At 49.6% G+C, this 21,456-nt stretch overlaps 2 protein-coding genes across 2 annotated transcripts; both read right to left on the bottom strand.

Moving 5' to 3' along the window:
- Positions 1-1,622: 1,622 nt before the first annotated feature.
- On the bottom strand, positions 1,623-7,433 carry bnip3lb (BCL2 interacting protein 3 like b; the record flags this gene model as incomplete). The annotated part of the gene is made up of 2 exons (XM_080529702.1): positions 7,332-7,433; positions 1,623-1,903 (listed from the first exon to the last, which is right to left on the bottom strand). The coding sequence occupies exons 1-2, from the start codon at positions 7,390-7,392 to the stop codon at positions 1,623-1,625; spliced, it is 342 nt and encodes a 113-aa protein (XP_080385828.1). The 5' UTR covers positions 7,393-7,433.
- Positions 7,434-10,310: 2,877 nt separating this feature from the next.
- ppp2r2ab (protein phosphatase 2, regulatory subunit B, alpha b) lies at positions 10,311-21,170 on the bottom strand. The gene is made up of 7 exons (XM_080528228.1): positions 21,163-21,170; positions 20,535-20,647; positions 19,505-19,682; positions 18,932-19,096; positions 17,686-17,855; positions 11,649-11,740; positions 10,311-11,102 (listed from the first exon to the last, which is right to left on the bottom strand). The coding sequence occupies exons 3-7, from the start codon at positions 19,662-19,664 to the stop codon at positions 10,823-10,825; spliced, it is 867 nt and encodes a 288-aa protein (XP_080384354.1). The 5' UTR covers positions 19,665-19,682; positions 20,535-20,647; positions 21,163-21,170; the 3' UTR covers positions 10,311-10,822.
- Positions 21,171-21,456: the final 286 nt, after the last annotated feature.

Genomic DNA, 21,456 nt, shown 5'->3' with positions numbered 1-21,456 from the left:
CCTGGCCGCTGGGAGGGAAAAGCACACAGCGTGAGAGAGAGAGAGAGAGAGAGAGAGAGGGCTCTAAGTCCGACTGCTGGGGAGAGAGAGAGACCCCACCCTGTGCACACACACATGGACACGTACACACACACAGACACACACACACGCACGCACACAGAGGTTTGGAAAGCTGTTCCTCTTTCTCAACTGACTTTGTACTTCTGTAACCTAACGCCACTTCAACATATCACACTAGCTCACACAGTAGCCTGCGTCATCATCAGTCACCAGCTCTTGAGGTTACAGTGCCCGCTGCCCTGAGTATCGGGGGGGCCGTGAGTTCGATCCCCGGCCGAGTCGTACCACCAAAGACTATAACAATGGTACCCGATGTCTCCCCGCTTGGCACTCAGCATTAAGGGTTGGATTTTGGGGGGAAGGTAAGACCCTGCGACATACCAGCGTCATGTCCAGGGGGGTGTACTGGTACATCATGCCGCCTCGCGCTACAGAAACAGGAGATAGGCTCCTGCCCCCTAAGGCAGCCGTTAGGCTCCAGAACCATCGGTTCTCAAGGCTGCTTACTTACACAGTATGTCATGGCTGCTTTATTGAGGGGCGGCTGTGGCTCGGGAGGTAGAGCCGGCGTCTAATGATCGCGAGGTGAATGAGAGGCCGTCGTAAAGAGCTTTGGAATAAGGCGCTATATAACTATAAAGTATCATTTGTTTACCATGTCAGAGAGTAATGGCTAAGCTGACCTGAGATCAACCTTTACATTTAGGACCGGTGGTTCCACAGACAAGGCTTCTTAAGCCTAACCCTAGACTTTAAAAAACATCTTCAATTGAGATTTTACATCGAACGCGTGATTTAGTCCAGGTCGTCTGTGAAACCAGCCCTAAGTCCTCCAGAGCAACCTATGGACAAAACTATAAAAAAGACTATATGGACAAAAGCATGTGGGCACAATTATCGTCTGGGGCTGTTTTCATGGTTTGGGCTACTTTCCAGTTGCAGCATGACAATGCCACCGTACACAAAGTGAGGTCCATAATGACATGGTTTGCCGAGTTTGGTCTGGGAGAACTTGCCTGGCCTGCAAACAGAGCTCTGACCTCAACCCCATCCAACACCTTTGGGATGAATTGGAACGCCGACTGCGAGCCAGTCCTTCTCACCCCAACATCAGTTGCCCGACCTCATTAATGCTCTTGTGGCTGAATGGGAGTAAATCCCCGCAAACCATATTCTAAAACCTAGTAGAAAGTCTTCCCAGGAGAGTGGAGGCTGTTATAGCAGCAAAGGTGGGACCAGCTCCATATTAACACCCATGGTTTTGGAACGAGAAGTTCAGGTGTTCGGGTGTCCAAATACTTTTGTCGATATAGTGTATATGTTACGGTACATGTGGGAACACGGTACATGTGGGAAAACTAGGGTTAGGGTTAGGTGCTAGGGTGCTACGGCTAAGGTTAGGGTTAGGGTTAGGGATAGGATTAGAGTTAGGGTTAGACATGCCAGCATGTACCAAATCGACGTAGCACCTAAAACTAACCCTAGTTTTCCCACATGTACCGCATTCCCACATGTACCGTAACATATACCGGTATATATATTCTGTCTGGTCACAGCGCCCCCTACCTGTCGCAGGAGGAGTTGCTGCGGCTGGACTCGTGCTGCGCGTCCAGGAGGATCCTCTCCATGTCTCCGTTATGGATGGAGGAGGAGGAGGGGACGTGCTCCAGCCCCCCCACCATGGCCTCCTCCTCCTGCTCCTCCACCTGGGGCAGGGCGGGGGGCAGGGTGGGGGTCTGGGGCAGGGAGGGGGGCAGGAGGCCCCCCGAGGAGGATGACGGGGACGACCCCCCCGCCGCCGCCGCTGCAGCGGCTCTGTTCATCTCCAACTCTACCCAGGACCCTGGGGGGGGAGACACACACACACACACACAGATAAATACACACACAGATAAATACACACACAGATAAATACACACACAGATGGACAGATACAGACACACACACATGGACACACAGATAAATAGGCACAGACGCACACACACACACACACACACACACACACACACACACACACACAGATAAATACACACACACACACACACACACACACGGACAGATTCACACACAGATACATATAGACACAGACACAGAAACACACACACACAGAAACACACACACACACACACACACACACACACAGTAATTGGTAATTGGTCACTCTCATGTTGCGAAAAACATCACTTCCATCCACACACTCATAACTCTCACTGACTACTGTGATACACTACCGCCATGACCATCCTTCCATCCACACCACACACCACCACCATGCAGTAAACACACACACACACACACACACACATACACACACACACTCACACACACTCACACTCACACTCACACACACACACACACACGTACGCAACCACCATGCAGTAAACAGAGACAGAGGGTGTACTTCATCACGTAGAGCACGGGGGGGTGGGGGTGTGTGTGTGTGTGGGGGGGGGTGATGGGTGGTGAGAGGTCTATAAATGACTGTTTGTGCGTCTGTGGTGATGTGGTGATTTAAACCCAACTGTGAAATACGACTCGCCGCGGTCGTCACGCCAACGCTCCCTACGTGAGCACAGGCAGGGACGCGCTGCTGGAGTGTGTGTGTGTGTGTGTGTGTGTGTGTGTGAGTGTGAGTGTGTGTGTGTGTGTGTGTGTGTGTGTGTGTGAGTGTGAGTGTGTGTGTGTGTGTGTGTGAGAGTGTGTGTGTGTGTGTGTGTGTCTGTGAGCGTGTGTGTGTGTGTGTGTGTGCCAAGGCTCAGCCAATCACAGATCAGTTGGCAGGGCTGAAGGAGGACATCGTTATCATATCTCACATATCTCCCTCTACGCCCAGTGCCCCACATCCTTAATAATACATGTGGAACAGCACACACACACACACACACACACACACACACACACGCTGTGGGGAAACTTTCAGGTCATGTGAAGTTAGCCTAGGGTTGGGGGTTAGGGGTTAGGGGTTAGGGGTTAGGGGTTAGGGGTTTATGGGTTAGGGGTAACACCCCACATCCTTAATAAATGTGGAAGAGCTCACACACACACACACACACACGCTGTGGAGAAACTTTCAGGTCATGTGATGTTAGCCTAGGGTTGGGGGTTAGGGTTATAGTTAGGGTTAGGGGTAACGGGGAAACTTTCAGATCACGTGACGTTAGCCTAGCACATTCATCGTTAGCCCTTTAGTCCAGTCCACTGGTCCTGCGTTAGGCTTGATGACAGCGGTCCCCCATCCCTTACCCTGTCCCCCCCCCCCCCTCCCCACCCAGACTCAGCGGTCCACAGTCCTCCTGGTGCAGGATCAGGCGGTGTACTGGGCAGAGCCAAGCCGCTGTCGACGGCCCATTGTCTCCCTGGGCTCTCCATGGAACCAAACAGGGTTGCCATGACGACCCCGGCCTAAAGCCGAACGTTCTGGCTGGGTCTGGGCGGGCGCTTCTGGTCTTCTGGGGCTATAGGCTAGGGGGTGTGGTGCGTTCGTAAATACGTTCTGGAAATCTGATGATCAGCCACTCACGGAATGAACCAACCAATCCAACGACTTGGTTTTACGCTTTATGATGACGCTGCTGAACCCAGTGTGCGCTCCCTCCGGCGCTCTCAGAGGGAATTTACGAACGCAGCCATATAGTCTTTACAGGGAGGCCTGGGGCCCTGGGAGACAGTGGGGGGTGTGTGTGTGTGTGTGTGTGTGTGTGTGTGGGGGGGGGGGGGGGTCCATAGTCTTCCACCTCCACCCCAAAACTTAATTGCCGAGCCACAAACACCGCCCCCCCCCCCCCCCACAGGACGACCACCACAACAATGGATGAAGCTTCTAGCAGACGCCGTCTCCAGCGAGCTGATTGGCTGACTGCCGGGGCTCCATGGCTGCTGATTGGCTTACTGCCGGGGCTCCATGGCTGCTGATTGGCTGACTGCCGGGGCTCCTTGGCTGCTGATTGGCTTACTGCCGGGGCTCCATGGCTGCTGATTGGCTTACTGCCGGGGCTCCATGGCTGCTGATTGGCTGACTGCCGGGGCTCCATGGCTGCCTGGCGAGCACCCCGGGGTGTAACAGGACACATAAACAATAGCCTGTTTATTACTACACGGCTTTCTGGGTTCTTCTTACTAAGTGGGGAGGGCGGCTGTGCCGCAGGAGGAGGTAGAGCCCGGCGTCTAATGATCGCACGGTCGGTAAATCGGCGGTTTGAACCCCCCGGCTGGCCACATGATGTCGAGGTGTCCTTGGGCAAGAAGACACTGAACCCCAAATTGCTCCCAATGAGCGGGCCGGCCGGCGCCTTGCGTGGTAGCTTCTTGCACCGCCGTTGGGGTGTGTGTGAATGTGTGAACGAGAGGCCGTCGGAAAGCGCTTTGGAATAAGGATTAGGGTTAGATAATATAAGTCAGTCCGTTTATTTGTTCGATTCGATTTAAGTCCAACAAACTCTCATCCCTGCCAGTTCACCGGTGAGGCTGTGTAACGTCATGCTTCCTCCAGGCGGAGGGTTACGCAGCAGAAACAAGCAGAGTATATATACACATGGTGATTAAGCTGCGTCTAAAAACAACCAGCCTCTCTCATCCCCCTCAGGCTCTCTCTGAATCTGGCACGTAGGCTGACATGACACACTACTCTCAAACCCCCCCCCCCCTCCCCTTCCTCTCAACCCCATACACCCCTCCACACCTCCCCTTCCCCCCCATCTCTCATACCCACCATACCCCCCCACACCTCCCCTTCCTCCCCCCATCTCTCATACCCACCATACTCCCCTCCCCTTCCTCCCCCCCCCATCTCTCATACCCACCATACTCCCCTCCCCTTCCTCCCCCCCCATCTCTCATACCCTCCATACCTCCCCACACCTCCCCTTCCTCCCCCCATCTCTCATACCCACCATACCCCCCTCCCCTTCCTCTCAACCCCCCCCCCCCACCTCTCATACCCCATACCTCCCTCCCCCCCAGACACACACCTCTCATACCCCCCCCCAATACTTTCTCCGTTTCCACACGTCCGACTCGTCGACACCAGGTCCATAAATAGCGCAGCGTGCTCAGTCGCTAGCCCCGTTCGCTAGGGCACGCCGGGTCACAGCATGGCATGGCTTTGCCCCAGCACATTTCCCAGAAGCCCCCCCACTCCCCCCTCCTCCACCCACCCAGCCCCCCCCACCCCTCATAAACACAGGTCAACACAGCCACAACACACACACTAGCTGTCTGCTTACTCTAGAGAGAGATATGGGACGGCATGTGTCACACTCTGACCCACACACACACACACTATACACACACACACACACACACACACACACACACGAGTCTGAACACACACACACACACACACACAAACAGACACACACACACACACACACACACACACACACACACAAACAGACACAAACAGACACAGACAGACACACAAACACACTACACACACAAGTCTGAACACTCACACATGCCAACATAAATCTCAGGGAAGGACATAGTCTGAACAATTCCGCTCACATCACAGGGACAGACGAGGTTGAAAACAAAAGGGCTGGACAGTTAAGTCAAGTTAAGTCAGTTAAGTCAGTTAAGCAGCACAATCCATCATGATCAACAGGCTGACGTGGTGGACGTCCCCAGTAAGGCCTGGTGGAGCCGGGGTGACATGTCTCCAGGCATAGCAGACCTGTATCATCACATGATGACCATTGTTGGAGACTAATAAGGACTCTCAGAAACAAGCTACCAGAAACACCAATTAACCAGAGAAACCAACCTCGCTGCAGTCAGTCAGTCGGTGCGTAGGCTACCGCTACACAATCATTAAAAACCACCCGTGCCAAAGGTCAGATGGTTTGGAATGTGTGTATTAGTGCACTTGTCTGACTGGTGATACAGTTGTCTGACTGGTGATACACTTGTCTGTCTGGTTGAAACAGTTGTCTGTCTGGTGATCCACTTGTCTGTCTGGTTGTCTGACTGGTGATACAGTTGTCTGACTGGTGATACACTTGTCTGTCTGGTGATACAGTTGTCTGTCTGGTGATACAGTTGTCTGTCTGGTGATACACTTGTCTGACTGGTGATAGATACAGTTGTCTGTCTGGTGATACAGTTGTCTGTCTGGTGATACAGTTGTCTGACTGGTGATACACTTGTCTGTCTGGTGATACAGTTGTCTGTCTGGTGATACAGTTGTCTGTCTGGTGATACACTTGTCTGACTGGTGATAGATACAGTTGTCTGTCTGGTGATACAGTTGTCTGTCTGGTGATACACTTGTCTGACTGGTGATACACTTGTCTGTCTGGTGATAGATACAGTTGTCTGTCTGGTGATACAGTTGTCTGTCTGTTGATACAGTTGTCTGACTGGTGATACACTTGTCTGTCTGGTGAAACACTTGTCTGACTGGTGATACAGTTGTCTATCTGGTGATACACTTGTCTGACTGGTGATACACTTGTCTGACTGGTGATACAGTTGTCTGTCTGGTGATAGATACAGTTGTCTGTCTGGTGATACAGTTGTCTGTCTGGTGATACACTTGTCTGTCTGGTGATACACTTGTCTGACTGGTGATACACTTGTCTGACTGGTGATACACTTGTCTGTCTGGTGATACAGTTGTCTGTCTGGTGATACACTTGTCTGTCTGGTGATACACTTGTCTGTCTGGTTGACTAGACTTCATGGTTTACAAATCAGTCATAATTCACTTTTTGAACATACATGATAGAGCTGCATGTTATCTACACAATCAAAGCTCTCTATTTTAAACCCTATTATCGTCACGCTACATCGTGTTTTCCTATCTGGGCGTGACGCCTGTGTGATGTGAAAAATGACAAAAATGTTAATTTGTCGAATCTTCTTCTGCCCGAGCCCCAATGTCTGCTGTCTGACTCGTTCCATCTCTCCCTTGTTGACATACATACATCAGCCCGCCTCTTCAGCACCGCGTGGATCAGCGATTGGCTGACTCTCCCCGTCAATCACACGGTCTAACAACGCCTTCTGAACGCTCATTGGCCCACTCGGCTGTCACTCCACAAACAGTACACTGAGTTCCCAACGTAAGCCCCGCCCCCCCCACAACCCTTCTCCATGTCTAACAGTAACACAGACGAAAAAAAACTAAAATCTAATACATTTGCATTGTTTTAACTGTCCAAAACACTCGGTAAAGTGTCCAAACGCACATTTTCCTAGAAGCCGGACGGTTTTCTAACACATCATAAGGCTGACAGCAAAATATAATATATATATAAAATATAGATATTCACCGTTTAGTCCCGAGTGTGCAGTGTGGTCCATCGTGCCTGGGTGCAGCAGGCTGGCTTGCATAAGACCCTCAGTGTGTCTGACTGTGCAAGCCGCGCCGAAAGCTCCACACATTCGGGGCTGCGTTCGTCAAGTTCGCTCTGGACATCTGATCGGCACTCAATGGAATGCCCCTTGTCCAATCAAATGACTTGGTCCTTTTATGACGTCGAGGCCCAGTGTGCGCTCCGAAAGAGAGAGAGCGAGTTGACGAACGTCAGCAGCCTCGGACGTGCGCGCAACCGCGTACCAATAACACTGATCTGACTCGCCTGGACTTTATTGCAGGATGGGATGGGATGGGGTATGATTAAACACACAAACACTTGTATCAATGTCTTTTATCCATTAACTATTGTCTTATTGAATGTTTGATCTATTTACATCTTATATTTGCTTTCATTCATTCATTGACATTTTTCTTTTCTTACTATGCTCCTCTTGCTGTTTTTTTTTTTTTTTAAATGAATGTATGTAAAGCACTTTGGATTGCTCCTGTTGTATGAAATGCTATACAAAGTGCTATACAAATAAACTGATCTGGAGCCAGTGGATAGCTCCAACATCCCTGTGGTGACGTGCGCGGCTGAGCCACTTCTATGATAACAAAGGCATCCCACCGCCCCCCCCCCCCCCCCCCCCCCCCAAAAAAAAAAAAGGCAGACTGAATTACGTAACCCCGCTGGAAACGGACCATCAACAACTCATGAATAAACAAGGAGCGGAACAATCATTTTAAAAAGGAAAAGGGTTCTCACTTCTCCGCTTTCACCGACCCAGTCGTCTGTTAGTATGATCTATTCTGTTCATTAGAGGCCAGCGGGAGAGACAGCTGAGCAGCGAACGTGCAGACACACATGTGATGATGCTGTGTACACCAGATCAAACGCGTCTATGCACAAATCATTATGTCACATAGTGTATAATATAACATGCACCTATCATTTATAGTATTTATTTAACACTTGTCCACTAATCTCCACGCGTGACGTGTCAGGGAACCGCATCATGTCCCTTCTAGCGACAAAAGCAGCATGTCGGGACATGTTGTTGAGAGATAAGGGATGTCATCTTCACTTGAATATGATCTGTTGTGTGTGTGTGTGTGTGTGTTGCTCTGCTCTGCTCTGCTCTGATCACCAGGACAACAACAACAGGGCTTTCTAATAACGGAGTCGTGACACATTAGAAAAAAAGTATTTCCTTTATTTTCCGTCATTGTCATTTTATAGATTACAACAACTGCATTGTATTGTATTCGTCATATCTATGGTCAGGAGGCATGATGATGATGTTCTATAAGTGAGCCGTCAGATCTTCCACCAGCGGGGTCGCTGAGTGACATGGATGTGTCTATGGATGAACAACAGGGTCCTATCGTAGCATGGGCGTGACGAGAGCGCTAATTATTTCACTTGACTCATTAAACGGAGTTTAACTATTGACTGGATGAATGGATGAACCGGGTCAGCATTGTTAAAATGCCACACACACACCCTGAGACTCTAGTCTAGAGCCTAGGACCGGAGTGTCAGTTGAGGACACAATATTGACGTCACTGTCAAGACAGATTATAGCACTTTGGGATGACGAACAGGAATAGTGTTTATTTATTCCTGTCTGTTGTGGAGTACTGCCCCCTTTTTTTCTGCAACAGGAAACTGACTTTAAACCAGCGTATGAGGGGGTGGGGGGGGCACTGTGTGGAGAGAGGGGTTTATTTACTGATCTTATCCAAATAACACACTTGAGGTCTAACACGTTTTATCTTGAAAAGAAAAAAACAACAAACAAACTTGCTGCGTGGCAGTTTGTTCAGTTTATAAATATGACAATCGTTTAGCATCATCATCATCATCTGTCTTTGAATATCTCTCTCTTTCTCAACCAGACTATTTCTTCTTTTGACAACAGAAAAAAACAGACGTAAAAGGAACGGAAAAAAAACAAAGCAAACAAACAAAACCGAGACCAGACCAGACGAGATGGTTCTGGTTCCCCAGACCGGCTCGTGTCCCTCCAGAACCTCAGCCTGCTGGTCCAGAATCCACCCAGAACCAGACCCAGAACCAGACCCAGAACCAGAACCAGGGTCGCAGTGGTAGTCCTAGCTGGGCCCGGCTTCAGACAGTGTGTGTGTAGTGTGTGGTGTGGTGTGTAGGTGTGGTGTGTGTGTGTGTATGTGTGTGGTGTGTGTGTGTGTGGTGTGTGTGTGTGGTGTGTGGTGTGTAGGTGTGATGTGGTGTGGTGTGTAGGTGTGGTGTGTAGGTGTGGTGTGGTGTGTGGTGTGTGTGTGTACACAGGACAGTCTGGACTAGTGAGGTCACCTTTGATGTCGTGTGTGTGTGTGTGTGTGTGTGTGTGGTGTGGTGTGGTGTGGTGTGTGTGTGTGTACACAGGACAGTCTGGACTAGTGAGGTCACCTTTGATGTCCTGTGTGTGTGTGTGTGTGTGTGTGTGTGTGTGTGTGTGCGCGCGAGACGTTTGAGGAGTTGTGTGGTAGGAGGAGGAGGAGGAGGTCGAACAAACGTAGAAATCAAAAACACTGTTTTTTTTCCATGCAACTGAATTAAAACAGGAAACAAAAACAGATTGGCAGTTCATTAATAACCATAATAATAAGAATAAAAAATGGCACCAGACATTGAGAGAGGGGGGGGGGGGGACCGAACAGGGGGTGGTGGGGGGGTGTTTTGGGTTCTGGGTGTGTTTTGGTTTTTCTACGACATCGTCATCAGACAAACATATACATGGAACTCGTTGCTGCCCACTTGTCCCTGGCTGGGGCAGGGGCTCAGGCTAGGGGGGGCTGGGGCTGAGGCTAGGGGGGGCTGGGGCTGAGGCCCGAGGGCAAGCGCTGGGGCTGGGGCTAGGGCTGGTTGGGGGGCTGGGGCTAAAGGGCTTGTTGGGGGGTCTGGGGCTAAAGGGCTTGTTGTGGGGCCTGTGGCAAGACTGTGGCAGGGGTGGGCTGGGGGGGGGGGGCAGGGGGCGGACACAAATTGGCACAAACATCACCAACAAAACAATAACAAGGCGAGCGTCACTGGGCCTCGGAGGCTGACGGCGGCGGCGGCGGCGGCGGGGGGGCGAGAGGACGAGGTTCCAGTCTCTCCACACGTCTGGAGACACGGCGGCGTCGGCCTCTCTGCGTCCCCCCGTGAACGATTAAGGTCGTTGTTGTTTGTTTTTATTTGATTTATTTTTCTTTTCGTTTTCTTTTTTCAGTCGTTTTAAATCGGCGACACCGTTAAACAACGCGGCAGCGGTCCTCCCGGGACTCCGTTAAAGAGGCTGTGTAAGGGTAAGGGGAGGGGGTGGGGGGGTAAGTAGTAGTGGGATGTCGTCGTCGAGTCGTCATGACAACGATCCCCCAACCAACCGACGACGACGACGCCAACAAAAACGACTTTCGACGACGACTTTCGACGACGACCGCTAAGTCCGCTCACTAAGCCTAGTTCACTTTGTCCTGGAATATGTAGAGGTTGTTGGTGGTCGCCACGGCGATGATGTTGTCCTGGGGGTGCCAGGCCGTGTGCAGGATCTTCTTGTTGAAGTCCAGGCTGTCCACGCTGATCTCGTCCTTCTTGCGCTTGCCCCCGGCGCACACCTTCCGGGGCTTCAGCACCTGGCGGGGCTTGCTGCTCTCCCGCGACGCCTCCAGGGTCACGTCCCGCCGCTGGCCGCGGTCGAACATCCGGAAGAAGTTGTTGTAGGAGCCCGTCATCACCACGCTGGAGGGAGGGGGAGGAGGGGGGAGGGGAGGTGGGAGAGGGAGGGGAGGGTGGGATGGAGGGAGAGGGTAGGAAGGGAGGGAGAGGGGGGGAGTGGGTGGGGGGGAGAAGGAGGAGAGAGAGAGAGAGAGGGAAGGAGGGAGAGGGAGGGAAGGAGGGAGAGGGGAGGGAGGAGAGAGAGAGAGAGGGAGGGAAGGAGGGAGAGGGGAGGGAAGAGAGGGAGGGAGGAGAGCGAGAGAGGGGAGGGAGGGAGAGAGAGAGAGAGGGAGAGAGAGAAGAGAACAGGAGTGAGGTAAGTTTCAAGTCGTATTGTTACGTCACATTACAGGATCTAGTGTTAAGCAGCACACGCATCGCAGCACAAAGACAAGAAGGCGAGAGGCAGAACTCAAGATAAAAAGTGTCACTCGTACAGGACAGAAGGACAGAAGTGGCAGATAAGACAGGATACAATTAGCAGTACAACTAGTAATACAAAAAAGAGGATTGCAGTGGAAATTGTTGGGGTGTAAAATAGGGACAGGGGGGTCAAGGGTCGTTTCCTACCTGTCGTTTCCGTTCCAGCAGCACTCGAACTTGTCGAAGATGCAGTCGTTCTCGTAGAGCGAGCACAGCTTACTCCTGAGGTACTCGTGGACCTGGGGGGGGGGGGGGCGGGAAGGTCAGAGGTCATACATCAGAGGTTCTACTTCTGCACATTAGATATGTGTGTATATGTATACCTCACTGTACTAGCTACCTAACTGTACATAGCTCATAACTGTACATAGCTCATAACTGTACATAGCTACCTAACTGTACATAGCTCATAACTGTACATAGCTCATAACTGTACATAACTACCTAACTGTACATAGCTCATAACTGTATATAACTCATAACTGTACATAGCTCATAACTGTACATAGCTCATAACTGTACATAGCTACCTAACTGTACATAGCTCATAACTGTACATAACTACCTAACTGTACATAGCTCATAACTACATAGCTCATAACTGTACATAGCTCATGACTGTACATAGCTCATGACTGTACATAGCTCATGACTGTATATACCTCTAAACTATACTGATGTTTACAACACTCCCTCTGCACATACTGTATATTACATAAGTCACCTATCACTACCATTCTTGTCATGCCCTTATATCACTATTTGCACTTCTGGTTGGATACTAAACTGCATTTTGTTGTATTGTACTTGTACTCTGCGATGACAATAAAGTTGAATCTAATCTAATCTAGTCATCACATCATAAGTTCACAACAGGTCAAACAAGGAGCACTTGTTTTTAAATATGTTCATGTCGGTCATTACAATAAACAGGCCTGAAGAATAAATCATAAAATTCCAAAATTACCTCAGCTGAACTCATGAACAATAACAAGTTTGTTAGTGGCAGTAAATCAGGTTAGTGTGTGTATGGCTTCATGTTGCAGATGTTACACTAGTCTTAGACTGCCCCCTGGTGGCCATTGTCTGAAACGGCATGGGATAAAATAAAACAAAAAGGTGTGGTCATCAAGGGCCAATCCCAATTCCCTTTTCTACCCCTATGGCTCGTTTTCGAGTGTCACTCGATTCGAAGGCAAGGCCTTCGAATACGTCACAAGCCCTACCCCTTGAAATCTAAGCCCTATGAATTGGGACAGCCCTTCAAGGCGCCTACGTCATCAACAGTGGTTTAGACGCGGTACGGGTGACGCGTTGTGTTGCTGGCGAATTCTCTCTCCTGTGACCGGAGGAGATAGCAAAGATGGCGGCCGTTAGCATCACAAACACTATGATAACATCCTCCCTAGTATCTAGTCTATCTCAGTCACAGACATGTTCAACAACAAGGAAGGGATACAACTAATAAACATGTTAACTCACTATTCACCTTGTTATACAACAACTACTACTACTACTACAAGTGTCTATGACTACTGTTAATGTTAAATCCGTGTGGAGCTAATGCTATCGCGTCTCCACAGGCTAAAGTACAACACTGATATCCTTAACTTATGTCCTAAACACACTACTGTCATAACGTACCTTCTCCTTGACATGGACATAAACACCTGCTACCTTCTTTGAAAGAAATCGCGATTTATTCAGTGAAAACTAGTACATGATAGCACAACATAGCATAGCATTCGCGAACACTATGCTAACAACACTATGATAACATCCTCCGTAGTATCTAGGATAAACGGGTTATTTTGATAAACTGGACACATTTTGTGAATATATATGGTTACTTTCTCGCCTGAAAACATATAAAAACTTCATAAAATGACATATTAACACTTGTAGAGCCAAATTACAGATTGTAGCCAATGGCGGCCAAAATTGAGGATTTTATATTTGTAGATGATTCGCAATGCATCCTGGTATCAAGGGGTAGCATACCGTTAGCCCTTCGAAGCTAGTGTGGTCCTGGAATCGCTCGAAACGAAGTCAGTGTTTCCTCTACATGCATTTCATCGTGGCGCACCGCCACGATGGAATTTCCTCCGCCACCATGCAGATTTCTCAACCCCCAAAAAAAAAAAAAAATAGGCCGCTTTTCAGACCTTCACAGCGCTAGACACACCCACAAGCGCTGAAACTGGACCAGTCCGTGTGTGTCGCGAGTATTGAACTTGAGGCTGCGTTCGTAAATTCGCTCTGAGAGCCCCGGAGCGCACACTGGGTTCAACGTCATAAAGGGACCAAGTCATTTGATTGGACAAGAGGCATTCCGTGAGTGCTGATCAGATTTCCAGAGCGTATTTACGAACGCGCCCTGGCTGTCACCCGAACACCGCGAGCTAGCGTAGTGTAGTGTAGTATAGGATGCGTAGTGTAGTGTAGTGTAGGATGGAGAGAGAGAGGAGAAGCCTCTCTATGTGTTACCTATGTCCAGTGTACTAGAACCACTCTAACAGGAGTGTTTGTCCGTGAATAACACCGGCTATGCCCGGGGTAGAAACACAAGACTATAGCTGGATAAGGTCTACTCATTTTAAGCCGTCGACCAGCCCTCTACGACCACGGGAAGTCATGTTAAAAGTGAAGATACTTCTGTTAAACTAAGCTAAGCTAAACATCGCTAATCGCTAACTCCCTCCTGGGCTTAAAGTGACAAGTAATAACGTTGTGAAAAAAAACGTCAGATCAGTGTTTTTGTTTTTATTGACAACGGAATTACATGCTGGAAAAACATGCAGACACAGATAATAAGAGACACACGGGAGAAGTACAGGAAAACATTTTATTTTTTTGGGCCATCCTCGAGTTTTGAGCGCGCGCGCGGTCAGCACTACCCGCCACCATTGTAAAAATTCCTGGAGGAAACACTGGAAGTAATAGTTAGCCCTCCCCCTTACCCCTAGCCCTCGATGAAATATGAATTGAGACAGCCCTCGCCCTAAACGTGAACGCGCAAATCGAGCCATAGGGGTGAAAACGAAGGGCTAGGGGTGAATTGGGATTGGGCCCAAGTCATTGCTTCAGTTCACACTCCTCCTTACGCCGAAAACAGACCGCATAAATTATCATGGTTCATTTTGGAGCCAATCAGAGTGTTGTTGCTAGGTAGACTCCACCTAAAACACTTGGGTGTGAGTGTTCCGGAATGCTTTGGTAGTTGGTGTGTCTTCTGTGTCTCTGACTGGCTGTGTGTCTTCTGTCTCTAACTGGCTGCGTGTCTTCTGTGTCTCTAACTGGCTGTGTGTCTTCTGTGTCTCTAACTGGCTGTGTGTCTTCTGTGTCTCTAACTGGCTGCGTGTCTTCTGTGTCTCTAACTGGCTGTGTGTCTTCTGTGTCTCTAACTGGCTGTGTGTCTTCTGTGTCTCTAACTGGCTGTGTGTCTTCTGTGTCTCTAACTGGCTGTGTGTCTTCTGTGTCTCTAACTGGCTGTGTGTCTTCTGTGTCTCTAACTGGCTGTGTGTCTTCTGTGTCTCTAAATGGCTGCGTGTCTTCTGTGTCTCTGACTGGCTGTGTGTCTTCTGTGTCTCTAAATGGCTGCGTGTCTTCTGTCTCTAACTGGCTGCGTGTCTTCTGTCTCTAACTGGCTGCGTGTCTTCTGTCTCTAACTGCAGAGCTGCTACTGCCAGCCTTGTCTCTGTCTCTGTACATTGAGTTCTGTCTGCAACGCTCACGGCACACAGATGATAAGATGATATCTAGATGATACATCTCCCTGGTAGGTAACCATGACTACCTCCTCCAGCCTCCCTGCTAGGTAACCATGACTACCTCCTCCAGCCTCCCTGCTAGGTAACCATGACTACCTCCTCCTGCCTCCCTGCGAGGTAACCAGGACTACCTCCTCCAGCCTCCCTGCTAGGTAACCATGACTACCTCCTCCAGCCTCCCTGGTAGGTAACCATGACTACCTCTCACCTGGTAGGTAACCATGACTACCTCCTCCAGCCTCCCTGCTCTCCTCTCACCTGGTAGGTAACCATGACTACCTCTCACCTGGTAGGTAACCATGACTACCTCCTCTCCAGGGTTTCCGTTAGAAAAAATGTGTGCCGGTCAACGTGTCCGGGAAGATTTCAATTTACCGGACAAACGTGAGATATTCCGGTCATCATATTAAAATATAATATAGCTGTTTGTCGCGGTGATTACTGTTGTGTAGCCTATATATGCCGTTTAATGTCTATTTCTCATCCGATACGATTAGATGCGAGCTATATAATAAATATAATAATAGGCTTTCATGATTCGCATGCGCGCTATGCCATGTCCAGCGCTGAACGCGCGCCATACTGATGACATGCGATGCCATTTTTTGCCATGTGAAATGCAACTTGTAGCTGAGAGTGCAGCTTATTGTTAGCCGTTTCATTAGCCTGCTCACAGTGGCCTTTCATAGCGGTTTGCTGTTGCCTCAAACTGACCGCCGATATGTGCTCACTGCACCGCCTGTGATCAGTGAGAGCCGACATTCTCATATTCGTTGCTCCTCTCGTGAATCCGTTATTCCTCCCCGATTTTTTGCACGGTGAGCAGAACATTTTTCCTTCCCCATCTAAACGCAGCCAGGGGAAATGTTCTTTCCATTTAACTCTGAACCCTCGAGACTTTCTGGCTGGAGGACCACTACCTCCACCTCTTTAGAGCCAGACTTCTCCTCAGACCAGGGTTCGACAGTGCGACTGTTTTGGTCGCATTTGCGAGTGAATATATTTCTGTGCGACTTGGAAATACATTCAATCGCACCAGTGCGACCCAAAAAAAAAAAAAAGCTTAACTACTGTCATGCGCAGTCAATCTTATGTTCGTTAATAAGATCACAGCGCATCTAAACCAATGCAATCCTTTGAAAACAGAAGAAAAAAAAACAGACACGTGACCCGCAAGCACAACAAGCGCGCATTTACATTTGAAAATCCTGTCAGAAAAAGACCGCTGTTAAAATGAATCCGATTACGGCATACTTTAGCAAGGCTAATGTTAGCACCGTTCCAGACAGAGAGGATGGTAGAGGGGGGTAGTGGAGTCAACATTACAGCTGGAGACGAGAGTGACGAAGAAAACATATATATCCTCCAGTAGGTCCAGGCACGAGCGGCCCCGGGGCGACTTCCTCGACACCCTGGCCACCGAGGTCACCTCGTTCAGCAGCACCAGATGCACAAACAGGAGAGACACTCGACCGAACATCGTTGAGCACTTGAATGCGTCGCAGCCCAAAACCCACAAAAATGTCGACAACTATGTAATTTACAGAAGAAGAAAAAACACGAATCAAGAAAATATATTAATTTTTCGTCTCAGTTGTATATTAAAGTTGTATCCGAGTTCCCTCCCGTTTTGGCGTTGCGTAAAAATGTTTGACTTTCTCCGCTGTGCGTAAAAGACTTTCCTATTCAGAGGTAAAGTAAATCAAACAGTAAATGGAGGCTAGACCATGCTGCTTTTAAAGCCATACCAACACTTTTCTTTAAATATGTTATGATTATGATAATTTGTTGTCGTCATACGAAAATTGCGCAATTTTCATTGTGCTACTGAAATTCTTGGTGTGCTACTAAATTTTTTGACATGGTAGCACAGTGCTACCTGGGGAAAAGGTAAGCGTCAAACCTTGCCTCAGACTCATTGTAGCTTGGTTTCATGAAGTCATTGTTAAGCTTTGTCTTGCCATGTTTACCTCTCGCTCGCTGCTGTGCACTTTGAGCTGCAACGTTTGCAGGTTAAAAGCAGGGTTGCCAGATGGGCCGGGTTATCGCCGAATGGGCTACTGGGTTTAGCGGTAATAGACTGGTTAGGCTGTAAAATCCCATCTGGCAACCCTGCCACCGCTGTTTCGCGGAGTCATCATCATGCCGGCGTCAAATCATATAATAATAAAAGAAATATATAGCCTATATATTCGTCTTTTTTTATATAGAAGGAATCAGAATGTGACAATTAAACTTTAGCGAATTGTATTCAAATTGTGCTTAGAGGGAATTATTTTCACCGGACATTATGACCGAAGAGATTTCAATTTGTCGGACTTCAATAGATTTTACCGGACAAAGACCGGTAATTACCGGTTAACGGAAACCCTGCTCCTCTCACCTGCTAGGTAACCATGACTACCTCCTCTCACCTGGTAGGTCTCCACAGGCCTGCTCTCCATGTTCAGGTCCCAGATCTTGACTGACAGGTAGTCGCGGGTCATCATGTAGCGGCCGTTGTGGCTGAACTTGACGTCCGAGATGGAGGAGATGATCTCTGAGAAGAAGGAGCGGTTACTGGGGTCCTCTGGCTCCTCGAACACTGGAGGAGGGGAGGGAGGGGGGGTTAGAACAGGCCATGTTTGTACGAGTGACTCACTTAATTACTGTCACACCAACACAGATCCGAAGCGTGTCACACCGACACAGATCCGAAGCGTGTCACACCGACACAGATCCGAAGCGTGTCACACACTCGCTGGACTGAACATCAGCTGCTAATCATCTTTTTTCTTGCCAGGTGCGAATAAATATCTTTATTTTGTATTTTTTCTTTTAGCCTGAATTTCCCCTCAGGGATCAATAAATGATCCATCACCCATCCATCCATCCATCCATCCATCCATCCATCCATCCACTCACGTTTGGAATGTTGGTCACACAGACTATCTATCTATCTATCATCTATCTATCAATCCACTCACGTGGAGTGTTTGTCACACAGGGCTGAGGCACTCATGTCACACAGACTATCTATCTATTTATCTGTCTATCCATCCATCTATCCATCTACTCACGTTTGGAGTGTTTGTCACACAGACTATCTATCTCCTCCTCCTCCTCACCTACAAATCCCTCCACGCCTGCGCCCCACAGTACCTAACTGACCTTCTCTGCCAACACACTCCTTCCCGGAACCTGCGGTCCGCAGACATGGGCCTGCTGTCCACCCCCCGCACCAACCTACGGAGCTTTGGGGACAGAGCCTTCAGCGTGGCTGCACCTACCCTCTGGAACTCCCCCCCCACAGTGATCCGCAACGCCCCCACCCTGGACTCCTTCAAACTAGCCCTCAAAACACATCTGTTCTCCAAGGCCTTTGGCCCCTAGTCACTGTTTCAGTTTTTGCTTTGTTTGTTTTCTGTTTTGTCTGTCCACTTCATTCCCTTGTAAAGCGTCCTTGGGTTTTTGAAAGGTGCTGTATAAACTAAAGTTATTATTATTATCTATCTGTCTGCCTGTCTATCCATCCATCCATCCATCTACTCACGTTTGGAGTGTCTCACTCACATTTGGAGTGTTTGTCACACAGACTATCTCACTCACGTTTGGAGTGTTTGTCACACAGACTATCTCACTCACGTTTGGAGTGTTTGTCACACAGACTATCACACTCACGTTTGGAGTGTTTGTCACACAGGGCCGAGGCCCTCATGTCACAGAGGCGGATGGTTCCCTTGCTGCTGCTGTAGACGAAGGTGTTGCAGTGCTGCGGGTGGAACTCTGCCGCCGTGATCACCTCCGTCAGCTCCTCCATGTTGGCCGGCTTGATGTCCACGATGTCTGAGGGGGGGGTCAAGGACTCAACCAAAGGGGGGGGGCAAGGGGGCTACGCCTGCTGAGGGAGGTACACACAGGTGCAAACACACATACAGACTCACACACACACTCACGCAGAAAATCACACAGACGCTCACACACACGTTCACATACACAGACGCTCACAGAGACGCTCATGCAGAAAATCACACACACACACACACACAGACACACACAGAGACAGACAGACGCTCACACAGACTGTCACCCACATGCTCACACACACTCACGCAGAAAATCACACACACACATACCACACACCCGGTCACACACACACACACCCGGTCACACACACACACACACACACACACACACACTCTTGCACACACACACACACACACACACACACACACACACACACGGTGAGGATACTGAAGCTGCGGTCGGTGATCTCCAGGTTCCACATGTTGACCCTGAGGTCGTCAGCTGACAGGTAGGTCTCGTGGTCGCTGTTGACGGAGATGGAGTTGATGTGGTAGGTGTGGGCGTTGGCAAACACCCGCCGGGGGCTAGCCTCCACCATCAGGTCCATGGGCCTGAACACTGGCACCTGGGGGGGGAGGGGGGAGGGACAGGTGAGACCACTGGTGGCTCAGTGGGTACTAGAGCACGGCGCTAACAACACTTAGGTTGTGGGTTCGGTTTCCCGCTGGGACCATCACTACACTCAGGGTAACAGCTCATCGGCACCACGTGGCTGTTACAGCAGAACCTTCCTACTGCACGCACACTGGGCCCCCCCTCTCAAATACACCCCCCCCCCCCCTCCTCCAATCACCCTCACCATCGAATTAGCTAGCTTTTTTTGGACAGCGTAGCTGGTTAGCATCGGGTGTTTGAGGAGACTATGTCGGCACGTCGGAGGTCGAAGGCTCGATCGGAGCAAGTCGATTTGCGGGGGCGACTGTTTCACACTTATCTAATATACGCCATTTAGATTAGATTTAGATTACGCTTTTATCCAAAGCGACTTAATTTACATTGCAGTGAGTGCTTACATTTCTCCATATATATCTCTTACCCTGAGCGAGGTGACAGTGTTGGGGTCTATCTTACCCTGAGGGAGGTGACAGTGTTGGGGTCTATCTTACCCTGAGGGAGGTGACAGTGTTGGGGTCTATCTGACCCTGAGGGAGGTGACAGTGTTGGGGTCTATCTTACCCTGAGGGAGGTGACAGTGTTGGGGTCTATCTGACCCTGAGGGAGGTGACAGTGTTGGGGTCTATCTGACCCTGTGGGAGGTGACAGTGTTGGGGTCTATCTGACCCTGTGGGGGGGGTCTATCTTACCCTGAGGGAGGTGACAGTGTTGGGGTCTATCTTACCCTGAGGGAGGTGACAGTGTTGGGGTCTATCTGACCCTGAGGGGGGGTCTATCTGACCCTGAGGGGGGTCTATCTTACCCTGAGGGAGGTGACAGTGTTGGGGTCTCTGTATCGCCCGTCCTCCTCCTTCAGGTTGTAGCCCTCTGGTCTCTTGTCTCGTTCACTGATCTTCCACAACTTGATGGTTTTATCTGCAAACAGACACACACACACACACAGTTAACACATGTATAATGACATCGGATCAAACCTCAGTAGACCAGCCATGTCAAATAAGGACTGTATAATGTGAGATTGGTGGACAAAGTACTGCTCACATACAAGGCCCCCCATAGCCTGCCCCCCCCCTTACCTGACTGACCTCCTTCTCCCCCACCGCCCTACCAGTAGCCTCCGATCCTCATCCACTGTTCCCCTCACTGTCCCACCCCTCGAAATTCAAAGGCTTCGGAGACCGTGCTTTCTCACGAGCTGCACCCCACCTCTGGAACTCTCTCCCTCAGCCACTCAGAGTCTCACCCTCACTCTCCACTTTTAAATCCCACCTCAAAACCTACCTGTTCTCCCATGCACACAACCTCCCCTACCCCTAACCATCTCCCCTAACCCTTGGTGGACAAGAGGAAGTTAAGTGACTAACCATTGGTGGACCAGAGGAAGTTAAGTGACTAACCGTTGGTGGACCAGAGGAAGTTAAGTGACTAACCGTTGGTGGACAAGAGGAACTTAAGTGACTAACCCGTTGGTGGACAAGAGAAACTTAAGTGACTAACCGTTGGTGGACAAGAGGAACTTAAGTGACTAACCCGTTGGTGGACAAGAGGAACTTAAGTGACTAACCGTTGGTGGACAAGAGGAACTGCGCAGCGTTCTTCTGGGGTAGCCAGCGAATCTTGTTGATCTTCTCCTCGATCTCCAAACTCTTCAAGTAGTCAAACTCAGGCTCGTGGCTCTGGAACGTGCTGTAAACGTTGTACTCACATCTGTACTGTGGCTGGCT

The sequence above is a fragment of the Nansenia antarctica genome (assembly GCF_963989245.1).
Source record: "Nansenia antarctica genome assembly, chromosome: 4".
NCBI classification, from domain to species: Eukaryota; Metazoa; Chordata; class Actinopteri; order Argentiniformes; family Microstomatidae; genus Nansenia; species Nansenia antarctica.
This window is presented reverse-complemented; position numbering and strand designations above follow the sequence as displayed.

Bases quoted from the DNA above. Each gene is read 5' to 3' on its own strand.
- ppp2r2ab (XM_080528228.1), bottom strand. From the start codon at position 19,664: ATGGACCTGATGGTGGAGGCTAGCCCCCGGCGGGTGTTTGCCAACGCC. The intron at 19,097-19,504 runs GTATCCTCACCG...CCCCCCCCTCAG, and splicing joins GATCACCGACCGCAGCTTCA to ACATCGTGGACATCAAGCCG. The intron at 17,856-18,931 runs GTGAGTGTGATA...CCCCTCCTCCAG, and splicing joins GTGTGACAAACACTCCAAAC to TGTTCGAGGAGCCAGAGGAC.